The 12,040-nt window shown below is 58.2% G+C and overlaps 1 protein-coding gene across 1 annotated transcript; it reads left to right on the top strand.

Annotated features, from left to right (window-relative positions):
• Nucleotides 1-592: 592 nt before the first annotated feature.
• On the top strand, nt 593-8,694 carry ZDHHC7 (zinc finger DHHC-type palmitoyltransferase 7). Its single transcript, XM_049786777.1, has 8 exons — nt 593-742; nt 5,243-5,323; nt 5,392-5,727; nt 6,106-6,230; nt 6,307-6,403; nt 6,569-6,650; nt 6,884-7,014; nt 7,158-8,694. The coding sequence occupies exons 3-8, from the start codon at nt 5,401-5,403 to the stop codon at nt 7,332-7,334; spliced, it is 939 nt and encodes a 312-aa protein (XP_049642734.1). The 5' UTR covers nt 593-742; nt 5,243-5,323; nt 5,392-5,400; the 3' UTR covers nt 7,335-8,694.
• Nucleotides 8,695-12,040: the final 3,346 nt, after the last annotated feature.

The following is a 12,040-nucleotide window of genomic DNA, read 5'->3' as shown; positions in this document are numbered from 1 at the left end:
TGCTATCTCTCCTGCCCCAAACGCCTGAACTTTTGTCTCCATAGGGTAGCAGATATTCCTCAGGGTAGTGGAGGGACAAAGTGGGACGAAACGGGGCCGGAGAGATAGCAAGGTGTTCGCCTTGCATGCAGAAGGTCGGTGGTTCAAATCCCGGCATCACATATGGTCCCCTGAGCCTGTAAGGAGCGCTGCAGGGTGTGACCCAAAAACAAAAACAAAAAAACAAACAAACAAAAAAAAGTGGGATGAAGCGGCCACCACTTCCCGAGTTCCTGCTCCTCGTTTGACAGCCGCGGGCGCGGTTTGACCCTCGCGGCGCCCCGTAGTCCCGCCCCGCCTCTCCCCGAATCCTGACTAGGGCGGTGCGCGTGGGGTGTGGGTGGGGTGGGCGGCGGAAGGTGCCAGCCTCCCCCGGAACGGTCAGCCCGACCCAAAGAGCACTTTGGGAAGAGGAGTCTAGCCCTAGCCGGTTAGACCCGCCGCCGCGTAGCTGAGCCGCCGGCTCCAGCCTCCCGTTTCCGGGCCAGGCGCGGCGCTGCCGGAAATGCGTCATGAACGCGCGCCGCTGACCCCGGAGCACTTCCGGGTCGCGCCGCTCCGCGTTCCGGGGTCTTGTGTCCGCCGCCGGCCGCCGTGGTCGCCCTCGGGCCGGCGGGAATGAGCCGCCCCGTTCGTCCATGGGCGCCGCCGCATGATGCGCCCCGGCCTCGCCCGCCGGGAGGAGCCGCCGCCCGGGCCTCGGGTGAGTGAGTGAGTGCGGGCCCCGGGGCTCCCGCGCGTCCTCCCCGCGCCGTCTCGGGCCCGGCCGTCCGGGGCTCCCGCTCGCCCGTCCTGGGTTCCCGGGACCGGACCCCGCGCGTGCGGCCAGGGCTGACCTTGGGCTCGTTGCCCGGGCCGCCGGGCTGCAGGGTCGTCGCTCCCGCTCCGGGCTATGCCCGCGGGGCCCCGGGCTGCTGGAGCGGCTCCTCCCGCTCAGGGCGATGCCCGCGGGGCTGCCGGGGCGCGGCCGGCCTCGCTGTCCCTTCCCCGGGGCTCTGGCTTCTTTCCTCCGCGCCGCCCCAGGTTGGCCCCGCTGCATCCCGGGGCGCGCTGTCCCCGGCCCTTGGCGCTTTTACGAGCTGCCCGAGTGTCGGGTTTATGGTGGCAGCTTAAGGGAGGTGCGAGGTGTGTGGGCGCCGCTGCCCCGCGGGCTGGCTCTCTCCCTGGGCAGTGTGCAGCTTTCTGCAGATTCCCCTTTTTTGGGGGGCGGGTGTCTTTCTAGTGGAGCCTGATCCTTTTCCAGAAGTCAACCGAGTCGGCCTGCCTGCTAGGAAGTCTGGAGCTTGGGTTAGCAGCGATGGACTCGCGGGAGGTGTGCAGGATGGAGCGAGACGGACCAGTGTGGCGTGCCCGGCGTGCATGTGGGAAAGGAAGGGGCAGGGGCAGTTTGGGGATTGTCTGTGGCTCTGGTGTCTTGGGGTCCGTGGGTGGCAACTTAAGTTGGCTGGAGTTCGGAGACGGAGGAGCTCATGATCCCTAAGCCTTCAGGTTCCTTCTTCAGATGTGATCCTGCTGTGGGGGTATCTACTTGCCTGTGCCCCCACACTATCCTCACCAGAATGCACAACCTTCAGGTGTTAGGCATCCCCACTGAAAGTGCCTCTGATCTGTGAGGGGACTAGGGATTGCGCTAGCTTCCACTATTTATTTGTTTGTTTATTTATTTATTGTTTTGGGCCCACACCCGGCGGCTCTCAGAGGTTACTCCTGGCTCTGCACTCAGAAATAACTTCTGAGGGGGCCAGAAAGATAGCAAGGAGGTAAGGCATTTGCTTTGCATGCAGAAGGACAGTGGTTCGAATCCCGACATCCCATATGGTCCTCTGAGCGTAGAGCCAGGAGTAACCCACCCCTGAGTGCTTCCGAGTGTGACCCAAAGACAAAAAAAAAAAAAAAGAAAAGAAAACAAAAAGTAAGAAAGAACGAACTTCTGGCAGGGTCAGAGGACAATATGGGAATGGGATGCCAGGAATCAAACCTGGGTCCATCACGGGTAGGCAGCATGCACTTTAAACGGAGGTACTTGGCTCTGCCACAGTCTTGCTGCCCCAAGAGTTCTTCCCCTTGCCTTGGGAAGAACTTCCTCTTCTCCAGGGAGGACATTTATTACAGGCCGCCCACCTGGGGTTTGATCCCTGGCCATCCCATATGGTGCAGCAGCGCCCACCCCCCCCATCGCCCACCACTCACCAGGAGTAATTCCTGAGCACTGAACCAGGAATAACCTCTGAGCTATGCTGGGGCTGGGTGTGACCCCAAAACAACAATACAAAGGAAGAGATCTAGAAGAATCCTTGGGGCCACACCCAGCTGCCCTCTGGAGTTACTTCTGGCTGGGCGTGGGCACTGGGAGTATATGGTTCTGGCCAGTTCACGTACAAGGCCAGTTTTCTTTGTGCTGTATGGTCTCTGGCCCCTCACATGTTCCTTTCCTCCCCTCTGTTTTCTTTTTTTGTTTTTGTTTTTGTTTTGGGTCACACCCGGCGGTGCTCAGGGGTTACTCCTGGCTATCTGCTCAGAAATAGCTCCTGGCAGGCACGGGGGACCATATGGGACACCGGGATTCGAACCAACCACCTTTGGTTCTGGATCGGCTGCTTGCAAGGCAAACACCGCTATGCTATCTCTCCGGGCCCATCTGTTTTCTGTTTGAAGAACCACTTGCAACAAAGTAGGGCCCTACCTATGCTAAGCCACCCACTTGTCCATTTATACTGAAACTTCCTGCAGGTGACAGAAACAACATGACCTCTGTGACACTTAGAAAATGAGCGAAATGGGCCCGGAGAGATAGCACAGCGGCGTTTGCCTTGCAAGCAGCTGATCCAGGACCAAAGGTGGTTGGTTGGAATCCCGGTGCCCCATATGGTCCCCCGTGCCTGCCAGGAGCTATTTCTGAGCAGACAGCCAGGAGTGACCCCTGAGCACTGCTGGGTGTGGCCCAAAAACCAAAAATAAATAAATAAATAAATAATAAATAAATAAAATAAGAAAATGAGTGAAATAAGCTCAGCCCAGTGAATGGTGGGTGGATGGACAATTCTGGAAGATCCCCCCCTTTAGCCAGCTATGGAAGATAATACTACTGTATAGCTTGGGTTGGGGGAGATCCTTGGAAATCAGAAGCAGTCATGTCAGCGTAGGGTCTCTGCCAAGGAGAAGCTTGTGGCCCTGCTGGAGCCAGGCACCTGGGCTGTCACTGCCAGGGCTGCCTTGCTTCCTCTCTGAGATCCTGCTGCCCTCAGCTAGTGCCAGACCTGCCCTGTCTCTGCTCACACGGGCACCCCTTGAGCATGACTCTAGGACTATCTGTCTGGACTGGCCCATGTCTGTCACCTCCTTTGTCCTGCGATAGGCCATAGTGTCTCCTACTCTCCCTGGGTTCCTCGCTCTGTCTCTACTGTTGTTCTTGTTCCCCTTCTCAGGCTTAGCCGAACTCACTTCCCCAAGGAGACTGTGTCATTGTCACTTCTGTCCCTGAAGGCAGTAATGGCACCTGACCAGGCACAAAACTTATGCCCAGGCACTGCTGTGGATCACGTTTGTTCAGTGGGCAGTTTCCCCACCCAGATGCTTTTTGCTTCTTTTTGGGAGTTCAGGGCTCACACCTTGAAGTGGAGTGGCCTGCAAGTCCTCTCCTGGCTTGCCCCCTTGTGGCAGGGGCTTCATCTCCTACTCAGCCTGAGCCCCCACTCCTGTCCCCACACAGAGAAGGGGTTTCTGTACACGGGTCACCCTGCCCCTCCCCACATGGTCCCTGCTATCTTCTCCACCCTGGTGCAGACCAGGGCACCTCTTCCTCCTATTGCCTGCTCTCCAGCCTCAGGGAGGCCCCCAGATCCACTTTGCCTGACCTCAGAGCCATCTTCATTGGTGCCCTGCCTTTTCTTCACACCTGCTCCTTTCTGGCTCACACTTAGCACATCAACCCCCATGTGGGTCCCCAAGTTGCTTGTGCCTGGGGCCACTCGTCCACTCTCACATTCAGGGAGGGGGCTGGTTAGCTGATAGCCAGGTGTGGCGCTGGGGGGTGGTCCCTGTTCTCATACCTTCCATGCCCAGCCTGATTGTCCCACTCAGCTATTTGCGCTGTTCTCTCACAATAGGATTGTTGGGTCGTGGGCAGATGTGTGGGTGACTGAGAAGGCGCCAGACTTGAGTGTGAACAGGGAGGAGGGTGTTGCAGGGGTTTTGCAGGCCCCATCTGACCCAGCTTTGGAGGACAGGCTGACAGAGCTGGAAGCACAACTGAGCACCAAGGGCTGTGGTATTTGCCTAAGTGTCACGTTTGTGTGCACCATACTGGCCAAGTCAGTGCATGGGAGACTCAGGCCATTGGAGGGGGGGACGATGACGACAGACTAAAGTCTTATAGGTGATGGGCCAGGGGAGACTATACCAGCCTGTTTGTCTGGAACAGTGGTCCTCAAACTATGGCCCGCGGGCCACATACTGTATTTGTATCTGTTTTGTTTCTTCATTGCAAAATAAGATATATGCAGTGTGCATAAGAATTTGTTCATAAGTTTTGTTTTCACTATAGTCAGACCTTCCAATGGTCTGAGGGACAGTGAACTGGCCCCCTGTTTAAAAAGTTAGAGGACCCCTGGTAGAAAGTGGGGCCCTAGGATCCCCTCACCTTCTCTTCTTTGTCTTGCTTAGTAGCCCACCTTTCCTGTCCAGTTCCTTCCTGCATTCAGAAAGTTTTGGGTTCTGGCCTGAGCTTGCTCCCAGGCCACACTGCTTCCCAAGTTTCTCCCAACCCCCCAGTTCCTTTACTCTGTCTTGGAGGAGTCCGAGTTTAGAATCATCTCATGCTCTGTGGGCATTGTTCTCCAGCATCTGGGGAACGCAGCACCCCTTTCTTCAGCAATGTTGCATCTTGAGAACTTTTCTGTAGCTACTCTGGGATAAGCTCCCCACAGACACCAGCCCATGCTTACTCTCTGCATTTCCATGCACCTCGGTGGGTCCGGTGGTGCAAAGATTTGTGTAAGCATGGGGTTCGGGTCTGGAGTGGGGGGGTCAACTCCCCAGGAGAGGCTGTGCAAACTGCGCACACTCCAGGCCATTGCGACTCCTGGTTCTGCTGCACCTTGATAAAGTCATGGTGACAGGGTGGGGGGTTGTTGCTCAGGCAGTGCTGGGGCAGTGGGTTGTCTCCTACAGAGGCCAAGTGGTCGCTCATCGGTCTCCTTTTCAGGTCCTGATGCTGGGGACGGCATGTGTCTGAAGGCCCCACAAGGGAGTTGCCCACAGGCCCAGTGAGTCCCGTGTGTGCAAGGTAAGTGTCAGGGGCACTCCGGGGAGGACATACTGAGAGTGTGTGTGCTGACATGCACCGGGCCCCAGTGGGGCGCCATGCCGTCGGCAGGACACCGGTTGCGGGACGTCGAGTACCGCCCGCTCCTAACTGACACAGACAGCTGCGACTCCTCATCCTCCTCCTCCTCCTCCTCCTCGGCCGAGGCAGATGTGACTGACGGTGTGTGGTTCATCCGTGACGGCTGCGGCATGGCGTGTGCTGCGGTCACCTGGCTGCTGGTGGTCTACGCTGACTTTGTGGTTACCTTTGTCGTGCTGGTGTCCTCGAGGGACTTCTGGTACTCGGTGCTCAATGGCGTCCTCTTCAACTGTCTAGCCGCGCTGGCCCTGTGCTCACACCTGCGCACTATGCTTACTGACCCTGTGAGTCGGCCCTAGGACCTTCCATACCCCCTGCCCACTGCTTCATCTCCCCTTCTTGGGGAGCACATGGGCCCCACTCACCACATAAGGACCAGGTTGGCTGCTCACAGCTGACTTGAGGCCACTGTTTCCTGCTCTCAATTATTTTGTTGGTGGGTTGGAGGGCACCATGCCTGGGTGGTGTTGAGGTGCTCCACCTGCTGTGGGGGGTGGTGCAATGCCAGGGATGGAGCTCAGGGCTCCCTTGTCCTTGGTTCACCAGCCTCTTCTTCATTGGCCCTTCAGGCAGTACAGGGGCCAGTTCCGAGGATAATTGTGGGTCCCTAGGATGCTCATCTCGTGGGTCCCTTGGGTACTTAGGGTGTTTATTGCTGGCAGGGGGCTGTGCCCAAAGGCACCGCCACCAAGGAGCACATGGAGAGCCTGCAGCTGCGGCCGGGCGAGGTGGTGTACAAGTGCCCCAAGTGCTGCTGCATCAAACCTGAGCGTGCCCATCACTGCAGGTATCAAATCCTTCTGGGGGGTGTAAGCGCCTCTCCAGGGGGCCAGAGCAGCAACTCAGCCCCACCCCTCCCATAGTATCTGCAAGAGGTGCATCCGGAAGATGGACCATCATTGCCCGTGGGTGAACAACTGCGTGGGGGAGAAGAACCAGCGCTTCTTCGTGCTCTTCACGGTGGGGGACCCGGCCACTGGCCTTGGGGGTTGGGGACCCTGATGTCTGGGGAGCTGGGGTGGGAGGATGACCCTGGTGTCTGGAGCTAGGGGTTAGAGTAGTCCGGAGATGGGGGTAGAATTGAATGGAGATGGGGATAGAGCTGACCGGAGGCCCGGCTCACAGCTGTACATCGCGCTGTCGTCGGTCCACGCCCTGATCCTATGCGGGCTGCAGTTCATCTCCTGTGTGCGAGGCCAATGGACAGGTGAGCCCCAGGCTCCTTTGGGGAGGGGACTCTGAGGGGCAGATGGGGAGGAGCTGCTGGGCTGGGTGTGGGAGGTGTCTGTGTCCCTGCTGAGTAGAGTCACTGCTCCTATTTGAGCTGGATTCCCCCAGAAGGGACTCACACAATGGGGGGGTGGGAGTGTGGGATGCCCACAGAGGCCACAGCTTCGAGGCTGGAGGGGGGCGTGGCCCCATGTGACCCCTGTCTCTCAGAGTGCAGCGACTTCTCCCCACCTGTCACCGTCATCCTGCTCATCTTCCTGTGCCTTGAGGGCCTTCTCTTCTTCACCTTCACGGCTGTCATGTTCGGGACCCAGATCCACTCCATCTGCAATGACGAGACGGTAGGGCATACTGCATATGTACATATACACGTGTATCCCAGCAGGCCTTTTCCCTGGGTGTCCTGCCTGGCCAGCTTGCCTGTCTTGTCGGGTGCCCCCCCCCACCCCCCACCAAACCCTCAGCCCTGTTCTGGTTCCCACAGGAAATTGAAAGACTGAGAAGTGAGAAGCCGACATGGGAGCGGCGGCTGCGGTGGGAGGGGATGAAGTCTGTCTTCGGGGGACCCCCGTCACTACTCTGGATGAACCCCTTTGTCGGCTTCCGGCTTAGGCAGCTGCAGCCCAGGCCCCGCCGAGGTGGCCCTGAGTTCTCTGTGTGAGGCAGGGTGCACCTTGCCTACTGCATTGGGTTTGGACGCTGGCTGGGCCTCCTACTGGAACTGGAGGCTGAGCCTTGCCTGGCCCAGCCCAGCTCTGGGTGAGGTCCTGTGCCATTGCAAGCACCTTTCTTGGCTCCTGGACTCTGCGTCCTGGGCTGCTGCTCCCCCATCACAGAGTCGCTCCACAGGCCTGGTCTGGCCACAGGGCAGAGACTGTGACAACCAGAACATCAGAACATTGGGGGTTCGAGAAACCTGAACACTGCACGGATCTGCAGGAAGGAGCACTGGGCAGGCAGCGGCGGGGGGTGGGGTGGGGTGGGGGGTGTACCTCTGACCTCGGCCCCCCCTCACAGTCTGCGTGTGCGTGTGTGTGCATGAGTGTGTCACCCCACAATCTACGTGTGGTGTGTGTGTGTGTGTGTGACGGTCTGTGTGTGCATGTGCGTGTGTACTTGCATGCACGCACATGAGTCACTCCACCGTCTGCATGAGGTGCGTGTGTCTGAATGCTCAGGCAACATCGGTTCTGCTGCTTCGTCAGTTACCGGCTGTTTCCTGAGCCCGGAGTTTCAGGGAAGGGGGTGCTGGGCACGGGGTCCCAAGAGTATCTGCACAGGGAGGTTCTTGATCCAAAGAGCAGCTACCGGGTCCTTCCTGCCTCCTGCCCCCCGAGCTCAGACCACTGAGAGGAGTGAGGGCCTGGGTACCGGCTCTTGTTCCAGTCAATTGGCCAAGCGCCCACAACGGGCCTGGGCCTGAACTCAGCCTCAGGCCCTGGGTTGGCGCTGCTTCTGGTGAGTGGTAGGGCTGGGGCTGGAGTTTTCAGGGCACCAATAAGCAGCAGCTTATTGTGTTGGGTTTGGGGGATGTTTTCTCCTGCACCACCCCCACCCCATTTACGTTTGTTTCTCCGCCCTGGTCTCTGGCACAGGACCTGGGTGCCGAGTTGGGGACTCCTCAAACAGCCCCTGCCTGGGACTTGCCTTAAATGTGCCTGGTTGGCCCAGGGTTTGGGGTGGCCTCCCCTCAGCTGCTCCCTGGCTCACTGGGCTGTGAGCTACAGCCAGGGGCTCACCTACCCTGCCACAGACCCACAATGCTGCTGGGGGCAAGCATTGTCCTACATGAGCTGTGCAACACTTGGAGGCAGTGGCAGGTTGGCGCCCACCACAGGCTTGGCGCTCGGGGACAGCGAACATCTTGGTTGGCGTGTGTCCAGCGCTAGCAGAGGATGGGGCTGTATGTCCAGTGGGGCCCAGTGGGACTCATGCAGTCGTGCTCCACTCGCTGTGGCTGCCACCTCCACATCTACAGTACTTTTCTAAGAAATAAAGTTACCGGTTGAGTTTCTCCAGCAGCCCTGTTCTTAGGGTTCCTAGTGCCTCATCTTTACTGCAACCTACCCTTGCAGCCTGAACTCTGAACCCCATCTTCACCCCAGTGGGTTTTTTTTATTACTATTATTTGGTTTGGGGGCCACACCCGGCAGTGCACAAGGTATGCTCCTGGCTCTGCACTCAGGAATCTCCTGGGGGACCCTATAGGGTGCTGGGGTCAAACTGTGAAAGACAAAAGTTCCAGTGCCGGAGTGATAATGCCGTAGCAGGGTGTTTGCCTTGCATGCCTCCGACCTGGGATGAACCCAGTTCAATTCCTGGCATCCGTATGGTCCCCCAAGCTGCCAGGAGTGGGGCCTGCAATTCACTGGGTATGGCAAAAAAAAAAAAAAAGACAAGAGTTCCCCATATGGAGCATTGAACCAATGAGCCTTCAGGGACCATGTCGTGGGTGTTATTTCCCATTGGTCCTGTTTGTGCTAAAATTTTCCATCTTTACTCCTTAGCCCATGCCCAGGTATTCTTGTGCTCAGGGGTAGATTGATGCTGTATGGCTAAATACTTGCCTTGCACACAGCCCACCCCACTTTAATTCTGGTGCCACTTTACCACCCAAAGTCCTTCCAGGAACGACTCCTGATCCCTGCCAGATGTGGTCCCAGTTATGCATGTCTTACCCTTTGCCACTGCCCTTGCCGGGCTGAAGCACAAACCCTGTGCTCCCCGGCATGTGCCTCCAGGGGGCAGCATGACAATTGCCAGTGGGCACAGACCGGACAGACACTAATGGAAAGAATCCAACAGGAGCCACAGCTGGGTACTCTCGGGAGGTGGGCATGCACGCGCTCCCCCTCCCCCCCCCCTTTTTTTTGGCCATACCTGGTGACGCTCAGGTTACTCCTGGCTATGTGCTCAGAAGTCTGGCTTGGGGGTCCATATGTGCTGGGGGATCAAACCGTGGTGCAAGACAGACACCGCTCCTCACCACCACCCTGCCCCCTCCCCCTGTCTCTTTTTAGGTGACCCTTCATGGTACCCTTGGGTGTCCTGAGGGAGAGTTGAGGGTGGAGCCGCATGGCTGAGAGACTGCAGGGTCAGCTTGTCAGGCTCAGCCTGGAGAACTGGGGAGTAGGCATTGAAGGCACATGCCCACAGTAGCCTCTGAGACTGGGTTTGCTGCTCCCAAGAAGCCTGGGCACAGCCCTCTAGCTGTTGGTCCCACTATGTGGCCCGGGCAGACGCCATCCCCTCTGTCCTGAACAGAGTGGACACTGGGGTGTGGGGGTTGGCACAGACAGCCACTGGGCTAAGATGGCCAGAGGGGTTAGTCTTCATGTGTATGTTTGTGCTAACCAACGAACAGACATTGCTTTCTCTGGGTTGTGGGGCCGTTTCTGTAAACCAGAAGGCCTGCAGGCCTCCCCGCTCTGGTCTGGCCTCTCCACTCTGGGTACTTTTCCATCAGCTCCCATTCTGCCCACGAGGCCTGACAGGTCTCTTATACTTCTGGTAGGGCCTAGATAACGTGGTGTCACCCAAAGGGCCAGTAGGCTCCAGCCTGAGGGCATGCTGGTGGCTCCTTTTGCTCCATTCCTCTGTCTCTCCCACCAGCATACCCTGAAAGTCCTTAAGGGCATCCAAGGAACACCCCTCCCACCTCCTCCCCCCGCACAATTCTCATGTGTTCCTGAACAAGCACATAACAGACCTGCTAGGATTCACGTCCCCTGAGCACCTTCCAGCTGCCGGCCCTGAATAAACACTTTTCTCACATCTGCTCTGTCTGTTGGGTGGGGAGCCTGGGACTCAGGGAGACCCTCTTTCACTCCCCATTTGTTCCTCTGCCACCCAGATTTATTCAGTGCTTGTGCTCACTGTTCCATGTTCTCTGAGAGGCCCTGGGAACTCGGGGACTAGGAAGGGACAAGAAGCCCCCTGAGTATTTTCCTCTGGGGAGGCATGGATGGCATGGGAGGGTAGACCCTGATCTGACGAACAGTGGGAAGCAAGCAGGAAGCCAGGCTGTGCTTGGCTGGGCTCTAGTGTGTGTGGACCCCGACCAGCCCCGTTAGGGGGCAGCAATGAGCTAGACTGGGGTCCCGCCCAGCAGTGGAGGGGACCGTGAGATGCAGTTTGCTGGGGTCTGGCGGGACCCCTGACAGGGAGGTCTGGAGGGCTTCCCACAGGAACCTCAAGTCTGGGGCACTGACAGCGGCCACTGAGGGTGATTTGCCCCCATGTTGGTGACCGCTGTCAGTGACCGGACACTGGGACCCTCAGGCTCTCTGCTTGGGGAGGGGAAGGGAGCAAGCTGGGCCTTGTGCAGCCTGGCAGGAGCCCACCATGTGCATGTGAGCAGGACCCCCGGGTGACACCGCGAGCAGGGACAGAGGCCACCTGAGCTGGCTGGAACTAGTTTAGCACCATTACCTGAAGGATCCATTCCAGCCTCCCCAGAAGGGCTCTGGCCACTGTGCAGGTTTTCATTCCTCGGCCCCATTTGAGAGGTGTCTGTGGGGGGATCCCACCAGGATCCAGCCAGATCTGAAACAATAACAACAGTTGCTTTCCATTTGGAAAAGCCCAGCCCGCAGGAGATGGACCTGGAGAGGATGTGCTAGTTTCGGGACCTTCAAACTAGACGGGCGTGAGTCTTGCTTAGGCAGGATCTGGGCTGGGGTCCAGCTGTGTGTGCTGGGCTTGATTCCTTGACCTCTGGGAACCTCTTCCATGGGCTATTTAGGGGAGAAAGTCCTCAGAAAGTGAAGCGCCAGGCACTAGTCAGACAGCCACAGGACCAACCTGCCATATCTGTGGCCCATGGAACTTGAGAACCAAGTCAGGGAGAGTGTGGGGTGGAGACCAGTGTCTGCGGACCTGCCCCTGCCCTGTGCCTGGCACCCTGCTTGAGCTGTTTCTGAGCTGCTTTTGAGGCACCCCGAGAGAAGGTGCTAGGGGAAGGGGAACTCTAGGGACAGGGTAGGACTTCTGGCAAGTTCACTAGCCTAAGAGGGGAACAGATGCAGGTTTTCTGGAACAGGCCCCCTGGGCGTTAGGTCAGACCATCTGGGAGAGGCGGAGCCTTGGCATGATGTGGGGATGGAGCTGGGCTGGGCAGGGACAGTCTCTCCTGCTCACTTTATCCTAGGGCCCCCAAATAGGGGCCCCAGCACCTAACTGCCTGGGGTGGGTCAGCAAGGCCTCCTGCTCACTGTCCACTAGGAGCCCCTGGCCTGGGGCCTGCAGGGCAGCATCCTGGAGGGTCCACCACTGCCCTGCTAAATCCATCAACATATCTGGGCCCCTGAGGCCAAGGGACGGTGAGGTCAGGACAGACTCTGGCAGGGCCCATTGCAGCTGGGAGGA

This window comes from Suncus etruscus, chromosome 14 (genome assembly GCF_024139225.1).
Source record: "Suncus etruscus isolate mSunEtr1 chromosome 14, mSunEtr1.pri.cur, whole genome shotgun sequence".
Classification (NCBI taxonomy): Eukaryota; Metazoa; Chordata; class Mammalia; order Eulipotyphla; family Soricidae; genus Suncus; species Suncus etruscus.
This window is presented reverse-complemented; position numbering and strand designations above follow the sequence as displayed.

Excerpts from the sequence above, each read along its gene's own strand:
- ZDHHC7 (XM_049786777.1), top strand. The coding sequence starts at position 5,401 with ATGCCGTCGGCAGGACACCGGTTGCGGGACGTCGAGTACCGCCCGCTC. Across the intron at positions 5,728-6,105 it reads GCACTATGCTTACTGACCCT|GGGGCTGTGCCCAAAGGCAC; the intron begins GTGAGTCGGCCC and ends TATTGCTGGCAG. Across the intron at positions 6,231-6,306 it reads GAGCGTGCCCATCACTGCAG|TATCTGCAAGAGGTGCATCC; the intron begins GTATCAAATCCT and ends CCCCTCCCATAG.